We start from the raw sequence: 23,415 nt of genomic DNA, 5'->3' as shown, positions 1-23,415 counted from the left end.
TACATCTTGTGGTGTTCATCTCACTGCAGCTATTCCCCCTTCGGTTTATTGTTCCTCTTATTGACATACCTCGCACGTTGCCCTTATCTTTATTGCTATATACACCCCCTCCTCTCTCCCATCCTTCCTCCTCCCCCTCCTCCTTCCGCCCCCTTCTCCTGTTGCTGCTACGCTTCTCCTTATGTCACTTACGCACGCTACTTGGTTCGACGGTTTCATCACATCTCCAACCTCAATACTGCGAGAACGCGAGACCAGACAGACAGAGCTCGTAATACAGAAAATAGGAGTAAAGTAACACGAAATAGTAGCAGGGGAAATAAAAGTAAATTCGTGTCAGATCAAGGAAATAAGTTCAGGACAGAAGAATATTAGATGACGTAGTAATTATAGACAGTTGACAGTTAGCAGTTTAATTTGTAGCAGTGAAGATGGAAGGAAATCACACTGCTACAAGTCAGGTCAAGAAAGCAGGTACGAACAAACAGTTAGATCAAGGAAATTTTTCAGGAGAGGAGAGTAACAAGATGTGTAGTCATATATATTCAAAAAACAGCAAAGCAACATGAATTCCCAAAGACAGGCGCATGTAGACTGCCAGATCAAATCAATAGGCAAGAAATAAACTGGTCTAATCAGTAAAATAGGTTCAAGTCGTAGGGAGAATAACAGATTAAATTGAAATATACACGTCTCAACTTACGACTTGCATATAAAGTGAGAGGTTCAGATAATTGTGACGAGTGAGTGAATCAGTCATTGTTGTATTCGAGTCCTTTTTAACACCAAAGCAAAACCAACTGGGAACTAGAGTATTTGAGCGAGTTTTAATATTAAAGTGAGGCGTGTTGAGCCAGTGTGTGTGAAAGTACGAGTGGAGTTAAGGCAGTTAAGAGTGCAAGACAGATTCAAGTGATGAGACCGAGAAAGTATAAGAGTGAATAAGAGTGTAAGAGAGGGTCGAGTCGGAGAGTATACAAGATTGGATAAGAGTAAATATAAATGTCAGAGAAGAATGAGAAAGTGTTGAGAGAGTAGTAGTAGTAGTAGATAAGATTGCAAGAGCGAGGGTAAAGTGGTGAGAGAAAGCGAGTATGAAAGGGATTAAAAAGAGGGAGGGCAAAGTGATGAGAGCGAGTTTGAATACAGAGGTACAGGTGTGTGTGTGTGTGTGTGTGTGTGTGTAGGTTCAGCTCAGGTACCGTAGTACACTTTCCCTTCATCGTCTTACAGCAAGGCGAGGAAACACAAACACCATTTACAAAAACACGCTTTTTATTACGCACGACAAACAGCACCTATTTTAAAAGCAATTACTAAAACATTACATTGACAACACTCACCGGTTGGAAATTACTAATAAAAATAAACACAGCTTTGATTTAGAGCATGTGGTTGTGGGAGTGCGCCTTTCTGAGCGAGCGCGGCTACCCAGTGCAGCGTGGTGAGAAAGTAAGGGTCGACATACTGCAGTGCTTGGTTCAGACTGGGATTGAAAGCCACTTCTTAGCACTAGGTGGCAGCTTCTCTTAGCCAATCACTTCAAGAGCTCACGTGCTTAGCCTTTTAACGACACTGTAACACTTAAAAATAGGCCATCTCACCACTACTTCCTCCTCCTCCTCCTCCTCCTCCTCCTCCTATTGTCTTCTCTTTATGCATCATTATCACTGTATCCTTACACCAGCACTTTCTTTCACTATCAGGTCGCCTTCAGTAGGACGCAGCCATTCCAGCACTCATTCTGCAACTCACCGCCGAGTCACCACCACCAAGACCCAGCAATAGGTCAGTGAGGCGTGTGTGTAAAGATGAGCAACTTTTTCCCCTTATCTTGGTGCTGCACTATTCCCTCCACTCTATTTACGTCGCCCTGTTTTAGATAAATTATAGGACTTCTTGCTTGATCCTCCTCCTCCTCCTCCTCCTCCTCCTCCTCCTCCTCACTTGATGCGAGAGGTAAATTGCGACTGTTTGTAGAGGCGATAGCGGAATGACTTCCAAGACTGGCGGTGTGCCTGGTTCATGAATTACAGAACCTCTCGCTTGATCCTCCTTTCCTCCTTGATACGAGGGAGCAGGTCTGCTGCTTCCGTCTGTAGGCGTGTCCTCTCCGTCTTGATACGAGGGAACAGGATTGGTTCCGTCTGTAGGGGTGTTAGAGGACATGTTACGAAGCCGGGCGATGTAGGTTCGGTTTTGGGCTCGATCAAGGAGCCATGAGCGCCAAATTGAGGCGTTGAAACGGTTAGATCTGTGGCTGAAGGTCCGGGAGAAACGAAAGAGCTTACACCGCCTTGAATAGCCAACCTTCCTTGCGTGTGCGAGCGCCCTGCACTCCCTCTCACCTCCACCTCTCCTGGTCTGATGAAAACATCAATAGGGGACCGAAACTCAAGCCGCGTCGAGAACTCCGGTGACTTGGAGACGCTCAGAACGTCGCAACGAACTTTACATTCCCGAGAGGCCTCACATTCCAAGTTCCAGCCAGCAGCGATGGGTGTGCTCATGTGCTGTGGGCTTCTTACACCTAGTAAGGCTCTTGTAGTACTCACAAAGGCATCTGCCACCACACCCGGGATGCCACCCAGCATACCAGTCTCCCTCACCATCCCGTAGGCACACACAGCCACACGCACGCTTTTTTTCACGCATCGTTTGATCATCTTCCGACATCCGGGTCGGTTTTCTTCCTCTCCGTGACTCCTCCGCTTACTAACGCCTGACTTATGTTTAGGGTTCAGGGTTTTATGCACAACATTCTCCACCAGAGAGAGGAGTCCTTTCTTGCCTCCTTTCTTGCCAGACGACGCGACTGGGGCCATGGCAGTGGTGGTGGTAGTAGGGGAGAGAGAAGACTGCAGTGGTGTTCTTTGGGTGAGGGTGTGTCTTGTGTTGATGAAGGGACTCTCTACTGGTCTTCACTTTCTTCACTGTCAGAAATGAAAGAAAAATTGTGACACGTAACCTTAGAAGCATCCCTAATAATCTTACCACCTCTCACGAATCAGACCCACAACATTCCAAAGACTCTACAATCTTACACACACACACACACACACACACACACACACCTGTATGTCTTACCGGCGCCGTATGACCTCAGTTGTTACGGCGCCAGGCATGAATTTCACTTAATTTCACTTAATCACAACCTTATAACCTTCCCCGTGCGCGCACACACACACACATCTTTACAGCTACACGCACACACACACACACACACACACAGATACACACCCCCTATAGAAACACGAGTCACAGACGATACAAGCGCTGGTGGAGATTTGGTGTGAGTGTATCTGAGGGGTCGTCCTCGTCACCACCACGACTACAACTGAACCCACGAGTCGTTCGTTCACTGGTACTCGGGACTTCGATATAGAGATTCGAACCCTTACTAGAAGATCATGTTGTGGTTATACTAGTTATAGAACCAGGCAGTGGAAGTAGACGGTAGTAGTAGTAGTAGTAGCAGTAGTTTTATGGAAATAGTAGTTGTGAAGGCAGTTGATGGCAAACTCTCTCTCTCTCTCTCTCTCTCTCTCTCTCTCTCTCTCTCTCTCTCTCTCTCTCTCTCTCTCTCTCTCTCTCTCTCTCTCAATGATGATGACTAAAGATGAATACGATAAACGTGAAAATCAAGTATAAATAGACAAAAAATGTGTACGTAGAGAGAGAGAGAGAGAGAGAGAGAGAGAGAGAGAGAGAGAGAGTCTTAAAGTATCTCACATTCTTACTTTACGACTTTTGTTACGATCTTAGCACAATCTGCACTAATAATCTTGCATGCGGGCCTTTCACACCACACCCAATCACCTCTCCCCCACAGAACCTCCCTTCACCCCAGAGTGTTCACCGGGGTCAGGGCGGGGCGGAGCGGGGTGGGGTGGGCAGTAACCAGTATGATCGGACCCCGCGACCCTAAGGCCTCAGTGTCTCACAGAAAACGAAGATTAAATGGAGGACTGTGCTGAGTTTTTCTTGCTTTTTTTTTTTTTTTTTTTTTTTTTTTTTTTTTTTTAGTGCCCGTCTTCTCTGTTTGCTCTTCTTTCTTTGGGTGATTTCTTATTTGTATTTTTATTCTTTTCCTTATCCTTCTTCCGTTCTCCTTCTTCTTCTTTTACATATTTCCTTTATCTTCCATTTTTTTTTTCTCCTCTTCTTCAAATCAGTTGTCACTGCTACATTATGATGCTCCATACTTATGAAAGAGAGAAGGAAAAGCAGGAGAGTGTAGAAAGACGAAAACTTATAGAGAACTTTGCACATCATCATAAAAAAAAAGAATAAAATAAAATAAAACAAATACCTTTGAACTTATCCGTACAATTTCTGAACGCTGAATACTAACAGAAATGAAAATGTACTTTCTCGGGACTGTTAGAAAGTAAACATAAACATAAAAGGAACGCCATTATCATAATCTCCAGCAGCAGGAAAGAGCAGAAAAGAAAATAAGAACATGGTAAATAGACGAGTGAAAGAAAAAGCCACACATAGTAAAATGAAAATGAGTCAGAGTACGTACTGCTATGGTTGCCTATAAATCGTTTGGGTCAGACCGTAGTGGCGTCAGAGGGAGAGAAAGTAAGAAGAACAGTGGAGGAAGGGAGATAATAAGACCAAGAGGGCGTGAGGTGAATACAGTGGGTGGGAGGAAGAACGAAGTGAGACTTACATGGAGTGAAGTTGCATCGTTACCAATTTCGCGTGGAAGGCCTAATGCTAGCGAATGAAAAAAGAAGTTTAGGAGTGAAAAAGTACGAGAAAGCAAAATCGTGCAGTAAAACTTGAAGGAATAAAGAAGGGGAAAGGAATGAGGGTAAAAGGAGTATCTAAAAACCGATACAAAACTAGAGAGCTGACGAGAAAAGAAAAAGAAAAAAGATGGAAAAAAAAAAAATACCAGGAACACCCACTACACCCTGTAAACACACAAACACACACACAAACATATATTTCTAAGTTGTAGCGCGTTTTGTACCTATGGAAACCTTTTACGCTTCTTTCTTTCCTAACAGCATCAGAAAACGCAATGTGTTTGTCAGTCTTTTTTTTTTTTTAAGCTTTGAAATCGCATTTGTTATATTTCATTTTAAGCGGTCCTCATCTTTCGTCCAGTAATATTAGTTAGGAGACAAGTGGGCGGGATATCCACAAGAAATAATTTAGATTAATATCACCTTTTATTCTAAGCTTATAATCATCCCTATACATCTGTTTTATGTTGCTTTATACTTAAGCAGTCCTTGAGTTTCGTTCAGCAATGTTTGTTATGAGATACGCAGTGGCCTACAGATCAAAGGCTGACAGGTATAGTGGGCGTGAGATGTGCGTGACTGTATGTATGTAGGTCTGTATGTACTTACAACACAGACGTTCCAATCTCCTGATGCAATAACACTTTCTCTTATGTTTTAATACATGAAAAAAGAATCGTTACTTTGCTGAAAACGGGTTGGTTTACGAGCTTAATTAAAAAGAAGTTGAAAAGTTTCAATCTCATAATATCTGTCTGATAATATGAATATATTCCTTACTTTAAGAAGAACCATTGTACATTGGTAAAATGTTCTTTTGAATTTGTAGAAATCATACGTGAATAATAACCATATTTAACTCTTAAAAGAAATTAAGACATTAAAGAAAAAAAGACTTTATCGATTAATTTATACTTTTGTATCAATATTTTTCTTCTACTTTTCATGATATAATCATCTATAATCTTAGGAACATTTTTTTTCAGGTCTGGACCTTAATGTAAAAAAAATAAATAAATAAATAAATAAATTTCAATCTCAAATCTTATAATTTTCGCTCGGAAATTATAAGATTGTAACACATGAAGATAGAGTGTTTGGGTTACTAAAAATAGTCCAAGGAATGAATCAGATATTACCGTATCATTATAGTCTTCTTGTCTCGTGAACTGGTTGATGAATGAAGCGACTGGCTTGTTTTTCAGCTTCTCATTTGACTAATAAAAACTTTTGGAAGACATTCTCGATCATTTCTGTGTCTTCCATTGCCTCGATTACTATTCATAGACTCTAGTGAAAGTTGATAAGATTTTCAGGAATGTTTTCATGATACTAGTGATAGTTTACAAAAAAAAAATTATACACCGCCAATGAGTAACACACCCATGAGAACCAAACTAGTGATCTTCATAACTCTTAGAAATAGTCATAAGAAATTCTAAAGAGATTCAAAATATGAGCTCGTGATCCATGGAGTTTCAAAGATATTCTCGTTTATAAAATAATTCTTGTCAGATATGAGGTGTTTTTGTTGTTGATGAAATATATATATATATATATATATATATATATATATATATATATATATATATATATATATATATATATATATATATATATATATATATATATATATATATATATATATATATATATCCTAGTCATCAATGTTAAAAAGTAAATAAACAGAAAAATCACCAATGTTTTGATAAATTACTCAAAATGTTGGTGTAGGTTCTTATCAGGTGTATCTCAATGATGATGCAGATACGCTGGTTGAATTATTAAAAGAATTGTTATTAAAATCATGAAAACACCTTTGAAAGTCTCACTCATAAGAAAACTTTCCCTCGAGTCTGTTAGAAGTAGTTGAGATAATACACCTAACTTTTTTTTTGTGAGAGCGGTCCTTGGATTTTTCAGCGTGATCATGCATCCACTTCTGCTGATAATACAACACAGTAAAAATGCGATAAGGCGTCCCATTGTGATGATAACATAGATGCCTTGAGAACGAGGAATGTATAGTAAGAGTATAGAAGAGACAGGTTTAAGAATGGGAAGACACCACACTGCAACGTGGTTCTTTGTCGTATTTCTTTTATAATGACGAGAAATAAGTGGATGAGTACGGAAATTCTGGCAACTGAGCGCGTGACTGGACCATTGAGAGGAGTTTTCAAGTGTGAAACTCTCTCTCTGAGCGGTTCATTGCCTTGTATAATATGATTGTTTTCATCTTATAGTCAGATGCCACCGCCAATCAACAGTTAGTGCGACAAACATGCGAGTGCTCTTATGTAAATGTTATTATGTCTTCAGTATTTTCAGGAATAACAGATGAGTAATGGTTATAAGGAATTACAGTCGTTCTTCCTTGATACCTCTTGTGGATGCGAATCTAAAATGTGACACTACAGTATATATTATCCACCCATTGATCTCAAAGTAGAGAGAGAGAGAGAGAGAGAGAGAGAGAGAGAGAGAGAGAGAGAGAGAGAGAGAGAGAATTTATCGAGCATCTCTGTATGTACTCGTACATAGGTGTAGCGTAATGTTCAATAAATCATTATATATTTTAAGATGAGTTGATCCATCTCCCTGATGCGGATGGCGCGATTTCAAGATTATTGAGATCTTTTGGACATAGTGGATACGGATGCCAATATCTGACACTTTACACTCGTCATGTAAGACAGCAGTAGATATTTGAAATCAAACTATGGTCCATATTCTGAAACACTTGTGCGCAGCACCTCCACTACTTTAAAATGGCTGTGGTTGAAGTTACACGGGATTTTTAGGGTGTTCTTGTGGTTCTAGTGACAGATGAACAATATATCTACATTATTAACAGGCGAAACACTCTTGAGAACCCAGCTAATCACCTATATGGTCTTTGAGAACAGTCGTGGTGAGAGAACAGAGCCTATAGGAGAAAGTTCATATTCCTCCTCATGCTTGGTGCCGTAACAGTGCAACTGGCAACACTGCGGGAGGCACCAACGTAAACACAGCTTCTCTCTACTCAGGTGGGTACGCTAACCCGTCTTTATCCATTTCCCAGGTCTTATTAACCTCAGCTGCCTGTCACCCTTACATCAATAGTACGGGTGTATGATGCAACCCTCAAGACTCATAATAGCCAGGTGGAATGTTCGGGTACAGAAGACACAGAGAAGTGTGTGTGGCCGCTCTACTTCCTGGCGTGAGATTTTTTAGCAACGTCTGAAGTCGGTGTCTGCCTCTGGTGTTGTTTTGCATCACTCGGTCTGAAATGGCTCCAATCAAAGGATGTGAAATTGTTGTTTGTATTCTTGCGGGTTTATGTCATATTTAAGATGAAAGAAGGCTTCATCGTTTGTGGTTGGGTTAACATTTCCGTAAACTAATTGAGCTTTTTTGTCATTTTCTGAGAGTCACCGGTCAGTCCCATGCATAACTCCTCTTGTTTCTCATTATTATGCCAGTTTTTATCCGTTCTCTGTAGCTCTACCAAAATGCCATCAATAGTGTTTGGTATTTTTTTTTTTATGTTTTGATTAATTCAGTGACCGTTACTGCAAAATCAACATTATGTATGTCCATGTGCATGGATGTTTGTATAAGAGGATGAATTTCACTTTAATAAGTCAGATGGGTACACAGCCACAGACCGGAGTAGATTGAGCTCAATGGGCTGCAGTGGTTATTTAAGTTATACAGTAGATTTTAAGGCAAATCTTAATAATAGCAGCTCATGTGTTATATTGCCTTCTCTCTCCAGTACAAGCAAGCTTGGGGACCTGGTGGGAAAAGTGGAGTTTTAGGGTGGGGAGGCTAAAATAGACCAAATTTGAGAAATCTCAAAAGTTTATTAAAAAAAAAAACTTGGGGTAAATCCCTAAAAAAAGTCAACAAACGGAATATCTCCCCCTCTCATACCCCTCGCTCTGCTATCCTAACCTTCTGAAGTCAGATCTTGCTATTTGGAGACCTCCACTACCCTAACCAAACAAGGGATCTTGACCCCTCTGGACCACCCTTAAGGAGACTAACCTAACAAACCTGGAGAAGACCGCCACTCCAGGACACTAACTTAACCTAGGCTAACTTAACCATATTCCTAAATAGGAAGTGGATGGTCTAGGGTGTGGTTGGTCATCTCTTCCTCTTCCTCAAAGGGTACTGGTACCGATGAGTGCTCAGCATTTGTTTGATTTCGGCAAAACACTGTGCAGTCTTAAGAAATGTACATCCAAGTTGTCTTGCTTATGGAACTACACAATAAAATCCAGGTGTTTAAATTTACATCTATTACACTTGGCTACCTATGTGACACTGGGTACTCTTAGAGTTAGCCTGCTGACTACCATAGCTGCCATGTATAAAATGGTGATAGACCAAAAATAATTGATGTGTTGGCCAGAAGTAAATGATGTTTAACGACATTCTAATACATCAAAAGGACAGCTCTCATTGGGTGAACAAGAGATACAAAAGAGCATACTAACACACATCACAGTGTATCCTTCCAAGCAAGCCTCATCAGCATGGACTTAGAATTTAAGAACATAACATAAGAAATAAGGGAAGCTGCAAGAAGCAACCAGGCTTACACTTGGTAGTCCCTGTATGAAATAAACCTACCTATTTCCATCTATTATCCTCATCCATAAACCCATCAAATCTTCTCTGAAAGCTTCCTAATGTTCTAGCACTAACAACATGATTACTGAGTCCATTCCACTCATCTACCACTCTATATGAGAACCAATTTCTTCTTGTCTCTCCTAAACCTAAATTTTTCAAGCTTGAACCCGTTATTTCTTGTTCTATCCTGGTTGCTGATCCTAAGAATTTTGCTTACATCCCCCTTGTTATAATCCTTATACCACTTGAAGACTTCTATCAGGTCCCCTCTTAACCTACGTCTCTCTAAAGAATGTAAATTTAATTGTGATGCAACACAAGATGTACCTGTCACGTCACTGTAACCTAACCATGCATGACCCCAAAACAAAACCCCCACGCACGTGTTGTACCGTGTACATCACCATAGGCACATAATTTAGCTGCTATTGGTAAGATTATTTGATTTGATTGTAGTTTTCAGTGTAGGCTCCTTAAAGATCATCCTTACTGGACTTATGTTATGGTGCACTAAACTGTTTGATCTAAATACTGTGGGTTGCAGAGTGTTAAGATCCATGGCAGGAAAGTTGTAATAGCACACTCAAACATTAGGTTGTGAAGCCTGCCGCTGCTGGGCTCACACGTGCTGACTGCATGATAACCGTAATCACCCAAATTAACAAAGTTATGCTATTTTACAGAAAGCACCAATTAATACTTATCTTTTATCACCCCTCACAGGTTCCATCTAAAAAAACAGTGAACATGATTAATAAGTCAGTGGCAGGAACATACAAGATACTAATGTGAAGCACCATGGTGACCAGCCTGGCTGTGTACTGATTAGTGGTACAGTACTGTATCTCATTCACCAGATGGTACCACTTATTGAGAGTAAGTATTATGGTTTTTTGTGCCATAAATATTCTAAATATGTAAGAGTATTTATATCTTTCATACATACCAGACTATACATTAGCTGCAGAAGGTATAAAATAAGATTTTTTTTCTGTGGGTAGGTGTCATCAGAATTACAGTAAAATCCCTCTCATCCGGCATTCGAGTATCCGGCACATTTTTTCCCCGAGCCTTAAAATCAATAAAAAATCAATGTGTACTCATAAAATCGATTAAAATTCCAGCGCGAGGCATACTTTGTCCCCTCGCCACCAGAGTGCACTGCTTCGCGCCACCCACGGCCCACTGCACTGTTTACTCAGTGACTCAGTCCCGCGTGTGCACTGTTTATCGCCGGACGCCTTCATCATGCCTAAAGTTGTAGAAAAGAGGAAGCGTGTTGTGCTTACAATTAAGCAGAAGGTAGACATTTGTCGACGATTAGAGAGAGGTGAAAGCAGACAGCAACTAATGGCGGAATATGGTGTGGGCTCATCAACTATTTATGACATTAAATCCCAAACGAAAAAGTTACAGGATTACATGAAAGCCATCGACACCCCAAAGGCAGCGGAAAATCGTCACACACTGCAGTATCATCGTGGTGAAATGATGGACAAAGTGTTATACGAGTGGTTCAGCTTGAAAAGATCAGAAGGAGTCACAATTACAGGCCCAATGCTACAAAAGAAAGGGCGTGATTTAGCTGAGAAGATGGGCGAGGAAGGCGCATGCCAGTTCTCTGATGGCTGGCTCCACAGGTTCAAGGTTCGTCACGCCATAAGGAAGCTGGACATCTCGTGTACGTGTATACTTACTTTATTTTTGTAACCCATCAACTTATTTATAAGAGGAAAGTATTAAAGAGAATGTTAGTACAGTAGTATTGTGTGTTGGTGAGTGTGAGGTGGCAGAGCGGGTAGCGACGCGCGGCACGGCGATCAGCTGATCTTTGTTATGGTAAGATGCGTGAGTGTAGGGTGGTGATTGTGGACATGATTTCACTTCTATTCAAGTATCCGGCATGTCGGCGGTCCCGTTGATGCCAGATAAGAGGGATTTTACTGTATAAGATTTACCAACCTACTGAACAACCAGATTTCACTTCACCAGTACTCGGCTCACTATGGAGTGTGCAGTATGTCAGTGTTACATAATACAAACAACAAGAGGGATATAATGCTGCTAGTTGTTACATCACAAACCCTCTTTTCTGTTTCATTCACTTGTTTGACCCTCTGCCACAATGTACAATGGGGAACAAGAACATTTGACACACTTTGTAGAAGATCTTTACCATAATTTTACCCTTCAGTTTATCTAGCCAACCAGTCATCCATTTTTTAGAACAGAACACAAGAATAATTCACAGTACATTTTTATTATACTTTTTCTCCAACTAATCTGACTCAGAGTGGAAAGCAAGAAGTTTATATAACAGAATGTGGAGGATTCTTGACATAGTTTTGTACTCTAACCAGTCATTATCTCTTAGTTTAAACACAGATTAAAGCACAGGAACAGTTTACTTAACACTAGGTTTTTGCTTTCATTATGCACTTCATTCATTTTCACCTGTCATTTTCCTCCGCAGCAGGCAAGATGATGCCACTGAGTCGACTGGTGCAGGACGTTCGGGAGCTGTACCTGGGCAAGACTCAGCCAACAACCCCCTTGACTTGCAATGCCATGTCCCCAAGAGTCATCCTCATACGGCTCACACAGAAGTACATAGAGAAGTATACCATGTTGGGATTAGTGTGCGTATTTTGACTTTCTTTTGTTACTGCATAGACAATTCTTGGCGTATGAACATGTGATTTATAAATATTTGAAGTTAGTTTGTAGTTATAATTTTCTCTCTCTCTCTCTCTCTCTCTCTCTCTCTCTCTCTCTCTCTCTCTCTCTCTCTCTCTCTCTCTCTCTCTCTCTCTCTCTCTCCTTCCATGATGTCAGTGCAGAATTTAATAATGGAAATTAAATAAAATACTGAAGATACATTGAAGGGAAAAATACATCATTACTTGGATTCAGAGTTATGAACAATTATTAATTTTCAAATACATCAGCTACAAATTTTTGAAATTACAACTATATTTATTTTGTTGATTGTCATGATTTATGAATACAAAATATAGAAATCAAAATCTTAAAAAAACAGACTCAGATTACTGAAGATGCCTTAAAGGAAAAAGAATACATCATTTTAGAGATGCTAATTTTATGAAGATTCTTTTAACCCTTTCACTGCGATACACAACAATTAGCAGCACCAGAAGCAATACATGAAGTCTTTATAATCATCTATCAGAAAATTAGGGAATGAAAAGAATAGATATTGCAGTTTCTTCCCAGTTTAAAGATTAGATGTAGCTGTAGAACAAGTAAAGATGTTTCAGAGTGTTTGGTAATTAGGGAAAGATGTACCAAATAGCAGTCAAAGGGTTAAGGTACATAATGTAATTTGTGTGTAGTACATATACTGCAATTGACTTGTGATGGAGTAGTGATTATTCATACTCTATATATTTTATACAAACAAAATAATTTATGATCCAAAGTTATTTTATACACTACACACCTGCGATGTAACTAATTAGTCATCCTCACTCATAAGTCAAAATCTGACTCATCTGGTGACAAAAAACACAAGTGATGCATGTAGGGATATTAGCTGCTGGATATTTAATATTACTAACAATCATAGTTTCATTTCACAGTGATGTTAGAGTATTGACATCCTAGAAACAGTATTTTCTCCTGATTTTACATTGAAATTGGACAAAAATACATAACTATTGTGCAGTGTCTGAATTGAACTTGTTCCTCAGTACATTGGTGAATCAAACTGTTTTATATAATTTTCTTTTCCAACATTTATATTATGCACTACTGTCTGTGCTCCCTTTCCATTGCCATCCATAGAAGTTGTATTATGCAGCACCCTCTTCATATGTACTCCTTTTCATGTGTTTGGTAGAGTTCATCACTTTTTTTTAATTTGGCAGTGTGTTTCAGTGAGTAAATGTTTGATATTAAGTGCTGAAAAAAGCTTGAGAATTGCATAAGCAAGATGATCGTAACTTGATGCACCTCACTTGGAGTTGTCTTATACCAGCATCATCAATTTTCTTTATCTTTCTTGTTATTTCAATTATCTATCAATGCCAGCCATTACAATCTGCAGGTGATGTGTGTTACTGTCTCCACCATTCCATAATTCCTTCCTCCATCCCTGCATCTCATCATCATATACCTTAAAAAATATTGTCAGCTTTCCCTACACAGCTCTGTAGTCTTTCACTTTTGTCTTTATAGTTATTTCCATTACTTTCCTTCCTTGTGGAGTTCTTTTTCATCTTTTGATACTTACTATCATTGTTACTTGAACAACTTTTCTCTCTTACACAATTAATTTTCTGTCTTTCCCTCTTTATTTTCATAGTTAATTTTCACAAATTTTCTTCCATATACAGCTATTTTTTGTCTTTTTTTTTCCATTTACCTCTATGGATGGAACAGAGATATTTCCGCAAGATATTTTCTCAAGTTATTTCATCTTTTCTGCTTGTTCCACCAAAGTGTCTTGCTCACTCACTTTGATGGGAACCTTGGGTGTCTTGCAAACCTAATGTTCTTGTTTGTGTTCTCATACAGGAAGAACGAGCCTCTTAGTGATGAGGAGGAAACATTGGGTGATGAATGGAACATGAACATATTAGAACCAGTAGTGGAAATATCTGACAAGCCCAAAGACAACTCCAGGAAAAGAAAAGGGAGGGCAATGCAAGGAGTAAGCAGAAAGAGAGGCAGACCTCCTAAAGTACGGGAAAGTGATTTCATTGACGTTTCCATAAAGCAGGAGCCATCTGACCCACTACCAGTGCCAGTGCCATTAGAGGATTTGTCTCATAATGTTCCAATGGCCACAATACCAATGGATAATAGTACTACTCCCACTCTTCCTATGTACCAGGTGCCAGCAGGAAACTTGGCTGTGTATGTACCTCAGTCCCAGCCATTAGTGCTTCAACACACTGTTGCTGTTCAAAACACAAACAACCTGTTGATAAATCAACCACATAATGTAGACAGTCCCAGTACCTCAGATAAACCTAATCAGGATATTCACAGTGAAGTGGATTTGGCATCAAATATCAAACAAGAAGAGCAAATGGAAAATGTGTTTGTGGTGCCTTTTGGAAGATGTCTTGAAAATGAAAATAAGTCTTCGTCTGCAAAGCAACCTTCCTCTGAGCCAGATATAGTCGAATGTGAAACACCAGATGAGTTAGCAAGGAAAAATCGAACAGCTGCCATTGCTGCCAGTATTGGGGGTATGGGTGGATCATCCCACCGGAAACTAAGAGATTTAACCTTTAAGCTGGTTGAACTTAATAATAAAAATTTGAAGTGTGATGATAGGATTGAGAAGATTAAAGATGAATTTAAAAAGAGGTTACAAGTTGTTGAAATAGAGAAGAAAGGAATAGAGCAAGAGATTGATAAAGTTCTAGCTTCTATTCAGGATTGGAAGGATGCTAAGAAGCAGTCTTTGTAGAATTACTGATAGATTATAAATGAAGGTTTGCAGATACTTTTTTATAAGGACTGAAGCTAATATTTCATGATAAGTTGTGGATTACACTGACATTTATATCACCAAAAGATGCACAAGATCTGGTTTCTTCATCTTAATACATTTTTTAAGAACATTATTAGACAGTATTTGCTTTTAGCTAAATTAAAGGATTTGTTGAAAATCTGTTAATCGTCAGATTTTATAAGATTGTCAGCAGACCAGAGGACAAAACATTGACAGAAAATGGTAAACAAAGTGAAAATAAGTGCAGCTGCAGCTTACTGAATTCCTGACCACATGTGTTCCTCAAATGCAGTGATTCTTAACCTGGGTTTGGTGAGTCAGTCTCAGGGGTTTGGCAGAGCTGTGTGCATAGTTAATTTTGTGCTTTTATTTTTCCAACTACAAAGGGTTCGGTGAATGCACGTATGGAATTTGTGGGATTCGGTACCTCCAACAAGGTTAAGAGCCACTGCTTTAATGTATATTTTCATTCAGGTATATTTTGCATTAAGTCTGAAGATGCTGTGTAGTTAACTAAGGAAGCAAGGAAATTGTTATACTTTTAAACTAAGAAACTCATGAAAGAAGACAAGCAAATTAGATTGCCTATTTCCAAATCTATGGGAAAAAAATTTTGTTATATATATATATATATATATATATATATATATATATATATATATAGAATGAGGTTTACTATCCAGACCAGATCACCTGCCATATTTTGTAAGTTGCAGTTTAAGGACTCGGAAGTAATGAGCAAAGAAATAGTCTTTATCAAACTGTATTTAAATGTTTAGTTACTTATATTGCATACAGAAAATCCTTTGCGTGATAGTTGCATCTTTAATTTCATATCTCTTGTTTGTTGTATTGGGTTCAGCTCACTTTTTTCCTTGAATTGAAAGTAATGTCATCTGGTAATAAAGTACATGTAAAGCAGTTTGTTTCACTTCTTAACTTATCAGTGACTGGTGAGGTCAGGAACAGTAAAATTTGAACTAAACTTCCCAATTGTATTGAATAACCGTACAGGAACAGGTCATGAGTTAAGGCGTTCTTAAGATTTATATCAAAACAACATTGACCTATGATTTATTACAATTATATACGATTGTGGCATGATTATAGGCATAATATAGGCATTATAGGCATATATAGGTCTTAAAATTTATACCAAAACAGCTCAAGTGACCTGTGCTGGGTACCTATGACTATGAGAATGTAGACACTTAATAATTAGGGGTATCATTGAAACTATATAGTACAGGTCGATTATCACTAATGTGGCATCACTGGGACATGTAGGATGCCAGATTATAGAGAGGTTAAGTTAGAATACATTAGCTCAACAGTCAACCACCACATCCCATAGTTAAGAAGCCCAGTACAGAGGAACCGCAGTTCATGAACGTTCCTATTCACGAACAAATTGGTCTAAAAACTTTTTTTTTTTTTTTAAGCAATTCTTGCACTGGTTCATGTACGGTGTTTTGGTGTGCAAATGCACACATGGTCTTTTATAAATGCGCGCATCCATCACTCTCGTAATTTGCAGGTGTTCATCATAGACTGGCATGTCTCTGGCATCAAGCTATAGCTCGTCACCGTGTTCAAGGTCAGGCGCCTTCCCAGCTGTTTGAGGGGCGAGGATTAGTCCTGGGTCCCCGTAGCCCCTGGACCTTCAGTAAGTCGCATGCCATCACATTTAGCCTGTCACTTACTTTGATACTGAGGATGGCTGAAAAGAAGATATGAGAGGAAAGACAAAATCTCACCTTGCATCAAGCATGTAGCAGGAAGCAAATGTTGGAGCAAACGTGTCTTTGTAAAGCAGGTATTTTTGCGTTACTCATGTCAGCACGTGTTCTGCCATCGGGTCACATTAATTTTCACCGTGTCCACACGCTTTAAATAAGGCCATAAGATGTAAGATTGCCAAGAATCCTTGGATCACATAGTTCAAACAAGGGACACGAGGTAGAATTTGGAAAAAAAAAAAAAAAACATGGCATCATGAGTAGCGTAAAAATCCCTGCTTTGCAGACTCGTATACTCCAATATTTCCTCCCAGTCAACTCAAGTTTGATGCAAGGCGAGATTTCTTGTCTTTTCCTTGACTCATCTTTCCAACCATCCTGGAAGTCAAAGTAAGAAGTGAAGCTAGGGAGCAGTGTACCGCAGCTGCTACTTACTTATGGTCAAGTCTACCTAGGTAAAGTAAATATACTGCTTTATAGTGATGTGGCTAAGGTGAAACTGGATAGTGGCAACTTAGCGGGCTTCATATGAAAACGTCGCCATGGCTACCAAAAGGACTCGCATGCTATTTTCTGCTAAACGCAGTGTATATCACCATATCATGCGCTGTTTATATAAATATAAATCAGAATATTTACCATAATTTCAATGTATGTAAAATACATCAATTCTCCAGTTTAAACAAATAAAAAAAAATGTGATTTGCATGCGTACCACCAACACAATAAGGAGTGCCCACTCGCACGTAGAAACAGAGAGTTATAGGGTCTGTTAATGTCTCGGACAGGAAGCGCCTTCAGTACAAGACTGTGGAAAGTGAAGGGGTAGAGATACTCTTCCCGTGACGGTGGTACTGACAACTCCTAATGGGCCAGCAGTGTTGCCATCTCCAGCCGCTCCGGCCTCAACACGCCGGTCCTGCCTCATCACACAGTGGTAAGGAGTAGACAAGATATGTTTTCGTATGTAAACCCTACCTTGACTTCATACTCAAGTGAAATATTGTATTGATGCTGTAAGCAGATCAATGTTTTGAATTAAATGTAAATCACAATTAACAATGAGTTCTCAATGTACTGCCAGCGGTGGATTGAGAAAGCAACTGTCATTTATATTGCAACTCTACTTGAGTTTGACTTTCATAGTCTCTCTCTCTCTCTCTCTCTCTCTCTCTCTCTCTCTCTCTCTCTCTCTCTCTCTCTCTCTCTCTCTCTCTCTCTCTCTCTCTCCAAAACCTTGACCGGAGTAGCCTAATGTACGATGCCCAAATCTATCCCTATCTCTCCTATCACTCACGTTCGTCAGGTCCACCAACTTGTGCACGTGTCATCTCTCCCTAAAAGCCGTGACGTATGTTCCGAGAAGTTTTCCTCCTTATTATCTGTTTATCTTGCTCTTATCACGGGAGATAGTGAAAGCCTCATTGCACGAACTGATCTTTTTTTTTTTTTCTCTGTCTCATTTTTTTTATTTTATTTTTTTTTTATTTATTGTGAAGGCTTGTTGTGAATCCAGTGGGCGGAGCTTATGGAGTCTGTGGGCGGAGCTTACGATCAGCAGATAGACCCAAAACATTGCGATCCACCGTGCTGAGTTGTGGGAATTTACCACTTTCTTTTTGCATACTAGGTGAAAAATAAGAAAGAATTGATGGTATGAGCTACGAAAAGTACATTGTAGTTTCCTAAATATGTTATATAAACATATTACCAATGGTATTTATGCAAATAACCACAATATCGAAAGAAATACACCAGACGTTTCCAGGAGAAATGATTTAATTGTCTATTACATGACAAGTTACAAACAGTAACACAAAAATTAAATAATTAGGTGTCCTTTAAGTACACTGACATGATACCACATTTAATTTTAAATAAGTACTTTAAATCACATGGCAGAGAGAGAGAGTCGTTGTATATCGCATGACAGAAAATTAAATTTCATGTCAATAAGCAATATGCAAATAATATAATCTATTTAAGATCAACATCTTTCACCATATATATATATATATATATATATATATATATATATATATATATATATATATATATATATATATATATATATATGTATATGTATATGTATATATATATATATATATATATATATATATATATATATATATATATATATATATATATATATATATATATATATATATATAATTAAATTTCACATAATTTTATATAAGGTCAATGAGCAATATACAAATATATATTCTATTTCACATCGATCTGGGTTAAGGGATGGTATACCAAGAAAAATCAACCTCCAGGCCATCTTTTACCTGATACACAGTTTACCTGAAGCTTCTCCTTCATCCATATGCACCTGTATATGTACAGTACATATAGGGATCCTCTCTCTCTCTTTCTCTCTCTCTCTCTCTCTCTCTCTCTCTCTCTCTCTCTCTCTCTCTCTCTCTCTCTCTCTCTCTCTCTCTCTCTCTCTCTCTCTCGCGCGCGCGCGCGCGGTGTGACCTAATTCAAATCACTCTTATCTCCCCATCATCGCCATCGTCCTCCACCAGTATGTAATGATACACAACCCATTACCAATCAAACCACAATGCTCGTCGTCAAGCTTCAAACGAAATTTAGTCAACCTTCACTGTCCATCCACTACAAATATACCACAATAATTGTTCCCCACGTCTTCTTAGAGGCGAGGAGAGGCACCGATTCCCAGAAGAGCGCCCGTGCTGCGTCACCTCACAACGAGCAAGGCGAGAGCTGGGAAATTAGGCGCTGTGATCTAGAATTCATTAAGATTATTGGTAGAGATTACCTCGGGACCTCACAGGAAGGTAAGGAAGCAAACCAAACCGCTTCTAATATCTGTTTGTGTATTTTAGTGCATTTCATGTATTTTCTCCCATTTTCCTTTGCTTACGTATTTTATTCTTTATTCTTCTTTTTTTTATGTTTACTTATTATATTGTATTTCATATCCCACATTCTGTAGCGTATTAGAGAGGGAGTAGGATGATTTAATAATTTTGGCCTTTATTGTCTCTCAGGCAACATCTGGTCTGGGAAGTGGAGGGGAAGCATGCAGGTTGAAATTAAGACAGTGGAGATGAAGAAGAAAGGTGCCAGGGAGTATTTGGAGAATGTGGAGCTCCTGCGAGGCCTGCATCACCCTAACCTCCTGAACCTGCTGGGGGTGTGTGCAGAGGGTCACCAGGTGCACGTGGTTACCGACGGTCCTCTCAGCGCATCAAACCTGCAGTTCTGGCTAACGCGCTGCCGACAGGTGTGCTTGCCTCTACACCTGCATGTGTTGTCTCAGGTAAGAGGTAGGTTGACGGGGAGGAGCCTTTGCCATTACTGTAATAGATTTCTTTATTAAATTTATGAACGCAGTGTGGCTTAGCACTGACAGCCTCACAAGGGCCCAACACGTCTGCTACTGTTTGTTTATGTATTGTTTGTCTTTCTGTGTGTTGGATTAGTGGAGTCTAAATGAAACTCCCTGTTGATTAAAAAGCTCCATATTGACTCTAACCCTCCCTCCTGATTCTAAATAAGCTCCCTAGTGACTCTGAAGTTCCATATTGATTCTAAAACTTCCTGTTGACTGTAACGTTCTCTTCTGACTCTAAATAAAGTTCCCTATGGATTCTAAAGCTCTCTACTGACTCTTAAGCTCTATATTGATTGTAAATAAGACTCACAATTGATTCTAAAGTTCCTTGATGACTGCAGAAACAACCTACAGGTGGCGAGTGGCATGGCGTACCTGGAAGAACACGATCTTCTCTACTTCGAACTGGCAGCGAGGGAGATTCTCATGACCAGCGACTTGGTGTGTAAGCTGCGAGTGTGCTACTCCGTCAGGACACCCCAGCACGCGACGCCTAAAGGTGAGGTGGTCTTGCAGTGTCGTCTTCTCTGAATGTGAGTTATATACAAATGCACTGCAGTAGCTGGAATGTGAAGGGTTACAGAGAGTGGGTGATTTTAGAATGTAAAGGAGAATGCTGTACTATGTCATTTTATTCAAAGTTTGTGGTATGTGTAGTGTTTATAGTTTACGTAGTTGCAGGGAATGCGGCCGCTCTCACTCTCTTGCTACACACATTGGCAGAATTAGGAACATAGTAGAAATATGCACGTCTCTTGCTTTATTTGCCTCTCACTCAATATTTAGGCAAGGCTACATAAGACCTGACGAAGGGAAAGACATGGAGGGCCTTATGTGTTGGAAAGGACGTGTGGCTACTGTATATTTAAAAGGAGAGGTGTTGGTGATGGTGGTGGTAGCCAGACAAAGCAATAGGTCTTAAAATAAACTTGTTCCCTCTCAGATCTTCCCCTGAACTTCGCATGCGTGATTCCGGAGTTGTCTGCGAGCGGTGGCGTATCGATCAAGACCTGTGTGTGGCTCTTCGGCATGTTCATGCTGGAGGTTGTGAAGGGCGGCCAGCTGCACCCCCATGGTTAGTTGTTAAACCGGCCTTCAGAAGTGTTGTTTCTCATATTTCAAGACCAGCTAGAGTGAATGGGGGGTGGGGAGGAGTCCTTGCCTTTATTACTACTGCTTGATTCAGCAATCAAACTGTTAGTGTTGAATCATTAAGGAACTTTTGAAGAAGATTAGACAAATGTATGGATGGGGATGATAGGTGGAGATAAAAAGATAAGTTTCACACAGGGACAGCCACGTGTAGGCCTGATGTCTTCTTGCAGCTTCTCTTATTTTCTTATGTTCTGTTCTACATAATCATCATATTTTGTAATCACGTGTCACATTCGAGCTCTTCCTTACACCCGAAGAAGCCCCCAAAACACATGACAACCTTATGAACCACAACCTTCCCCTTCACCTCGAAACTCCTCACACGGCAGAGTACACGAGCAACCAGGTGGTGGAACAACTCAAGAAAGGTCACGGTATCCCTCCACCTGCCAACTGCCCTCAGGAACTGTACAAGCTCATGAAGAAGTGTTGGTTCCCGCCTCCTGAGAAGCGTCCATCCTTTGCCTCCCTTCGAGACTCCCTTCAGGAAGCCGCAGCAGGATACACAGAGGAGGATGTCAAGATGTGTCTGCAAGATTGATCAGTGTTGCAGCTGCAGAGTCCTCCGTGAAGAGCTTCGGGTAAGATAAAGTCTTTTATATGACCATATTCTGAAACGCTTCTCTGCCGCACCTCTATTTCAAAGGCTCTAGTTAAAATTATACTGGTTTCTAAGGATGTTTTCACGGTTTTAGTGACAGATTAACAAGATATACACAATATAGAAAAGAGAAATAGTCTTGAGAATCCGGCTAATCATCTCTGGCTTCTGAAAATTGGCGTGGTGAGAGAGCAAAGCGTTTCTGAATAGGAGCCTTTGTAAGAGATAGTCGTAAAAATAGACTGACTAATTAAGTGTAATTAACTAATTGAAGCATCGGCTGGTTAACTAATTTTCTGCATCACTACACGGCCATGGTGCTGAGCCAAAGGATAATGCTGGACAAACTTAAAAAAAAAAAAAAAAAAGTAATGATAAGTGCCTTCATTATTAACTCCTGTATGAACAACGTCAGGATACGGTAGTGTAGGCGCTTCAGACCCACGGCATTCAGCTTTATCCTAGTGTTTATCATTTTTGCTCTCCTTTTACTCTTACGTCCCTTGCCACGCGTCCAGATGGAGAACACTATCACTATATCTTTAAGGTTTGGTGATTGCAACCTTGGTGCTTCAAATCCCACGTGTCGGTTCATTTCTGCAGTTTATCATGCATTATCTTCCCTTCGCATCCACTTTCCTTTCCGTGCGTTTAGACTGAAGTAGCAGCTAACGTGTGTTTTGAGGTTAGATTAGGTAATTGAAACTATTCCTCATTTCAGTTCTGCAGCTTATCTTGTCTTACCATCCCGCTGAGATAGAGGTCGCAATCAGCATCAGTGTGTTATTAACCTTCTCACCACCATCTGGCACGCTGTTCCCTAATCACAACCATTCTCAGACCTTTATACATCTGTTTATCTTTATCCATCGATCTATCCCCACAGACCGGCAGTCGCACACGTGATGGCCCAGATAAACACCACCCACTTGTCGCCTTATCATTCACACTGCCCCGTCAGCCTTGGTGGAGAGGATAGTCTCGCTGACTACCCTACAACAATACACCCCTAGGAGCTTAAGCTAAACATTTATACAGGTTAAAAATAAGAAAATCTGTTGTTTCAATCCACCTTTCCTTCATGTAGGTGCTTGTAGAAATTGTGTCGAGCTCCCAGTGCAGTGAGTGAATGCATATCACAGTGAAAGGGTTAAGGTTCGTTTTTATCCCAGGCAAATCAACCCAACACAGTGATCGGTTTGACGTCACAACAACGGAGTTCACTCGTCACATGTGTTTGATGATCCAGCTGATAACTGTTGCGATTTCATTAGCTTGTCTTAGTCCGTTGTGGAAGAAAAAAATATGAAGTGGTGGGAAGGTTGTGCACGGCATCAGGCATATGTCACGTGTGCACGGGGGATTATACAGTCACGGTTGGAAGACGACCAACTTCCGCATCCACTTCCGCTGTGTGTTGTGGTTTTTCTCGGTCCTCACTCCTCTGATCTGCTGGGCATCTAACAGTCATGAGGCTTTGTGAGCAGACTCTTTTAACACATCACGGGACTTCAAGCAGGTTGACTGGAAACACAAAACTATGAAAGTGAGGGTAGAAGAAAACTCGATTTCTGACTTCGACTGGATATCACACAGCTTCCCACGAAGACTGCATACGTGTTGCTCTCTCTCTCTCTCTCTCTCTCTCTCTCTCTCTCTCTCTCTCT

At 39.9% G+C, this 23,415-nt stretch overlaps 2 protein-coding genes and 1 long non-coding RNA gene across 5 annotated transcripts; 2 read left to right on the top strand and 1 right to left on the bottom strand.

Moving 5' to 3' along the window:
* Positions 1-1,257: 1,257 nt before the first annotated feature.
* LOC135115241 (uncharacterized) lies at positions 1,258-3,479 on the bottom strand. Its single transcript, XR_010275922.1, has 2 exons — positions 3,241-3,479; positions 1,258-2,933 (listed from the first exon to the last, which is right to left on the bottom strand). It is a non-coding gene; the product is annotated as an uncharacterized LOC135115241 (long non-coding RNA).
* A 4,037-nt stretch (positions 3,480-7,516) lies between these two features.
* LOC135115239 (uncharacterized) lies at positions 7,517-15,798 on the top strand. Of its 2 annotated transcripts, XM_064031783.1 has the most exons (5): positions 7,517-7,795; positions 10,119-10,271; positions 10,520-11,076; positions 11,869-12,034; positions 13,932-15,798. In XM_064031783.1, exons 3-5 carry the CDS (start codon positions 10,644-10,646, stop codon positions 14,833-14,835), a joined length of 1,503 nt encoding a protein of 500 aa, XP_063887853.1. In that variant the 5' UTR covers positions 7,517-7,795; positions 10,119-10,271; positions 10,520-10,643; the 3' UTR covers positions 14,836-15,798. The 2 variants fall into 2 exon arrangements, with proteins under 2 accessions (XP_063887853.1, XP_063887854.1); XM_064031784.1 differs by lacking the exon at positions 10,520-11,076 and having other exon boundaries at positions 7,533-7,795.
* Positions 11,892-22,802, top strand: LOC135115240 (tyrosine-protein kinase SRK3-like). Of its 2 annotated transcripts, XM_064031785.1 has the most exons (9): positions 11,892-12,001; positions 16,418-16,546; positions 17,408-17,556; positions 19,289-19,432; positions 19,646-19,917; positions 20,347-20,491; positions 20,936-21,067; positions 21,477-21,728; positions 22,635-22,802. In XM_064031785.1, the coding sequence occupies exons 3-8, from the start codon at positions 17,487-17,489 to the stop codon at positions 21,686-21,688; spliced, it is 975 nt and encodes a 324-aa protein (XP_063887855.1). In that variant the 5' UTR covers positions 11,892-12,001; positions 16,418-16,546; positions 17,408-17,486; the 3' UTR covers positions 21,689-21,728; positions 22,635-22,802. The 2 variants fall into 2 exon arrangements, with proteins under 2 accessions (XP_063887855.1, XP_063887856.1); XM_064031786.1 differs by lacking the exons at positions 11,892-12,001; positions 16,418-16,546 and adding an exon at positions 16,961-17,074.
* Positions 22,803-23,415: the final 613 nt, after the last annotated feature.

This window comes from Scylla paramamosain, chromosome 29, assembly GCF_035594125.1.
Source record: "Scylla paramamosain isolate STU-SP2022 chromosome 29, ASM3559412v1, whole genome shotgun sequence".
Classification (NCBI taxonomy): domain Eukaryota; kingdom Metazoa; phylum Arthropoda; class Malacostraca; order Decapoda; family Portunidae; genus Scylla; species Scylla paramamosain.
This window is presented reverse-complemented; position numbering and strand designations above follow the sequence as displayed.

What these genes read in the sequence shown, in the direction of transcription:
- LOC135115239 (XM_064031783.1), top strand. Translation starts at nt 10,644, where the DNA reads ATGCCTAAAGTTGTAGAAAAGAGGAAGCGTGTTGTGCTTACAATTAAG. An exon ending in AAGGAAGCTGGACATCTCGT is followed by an intron (nt 11,077 to 11,868) that starts GTACGTGTATAC and finishes TTTCCTCCGCAG; the next exon opens with CAGGCAAGATGATGCCACTG. An exon ending in TATACCATGTTGGGATTAGT is followed by an intron (nt 12,035 to 13,931) that starts GTGCGTATTTTG and finishes GTTCTCATACAG; the next exon opens with GAAGAACGAGCCTCTTAGTG.
- LOC135115240 (XM_064031785.1), top strand. Translation starts at nt 17,487, where the DNA reads ATGGGCCAGCAGTGTTGCCATCTCCAGCCGCTCCGGCCTCAACACGCC. An exon ending in TCCTGCCTCATCACACAGTG is followed by an intron (nt 17,557 to 19,288) that starts GTAAGGAGTAGA and finishes ACGTCTTCTTAG; the next exon opens with AGGCGAGGAGAGGCACCGAT. An exon ending in CCTCGGGACCTCACAGGAAG is followed by an intron (nt 19,433 to 19,645) that starts GTAAGGAAGCAA and finishes ATTGTCTCTCAG; the next exon opens with GCAACATCTGGTCTGGGAAG.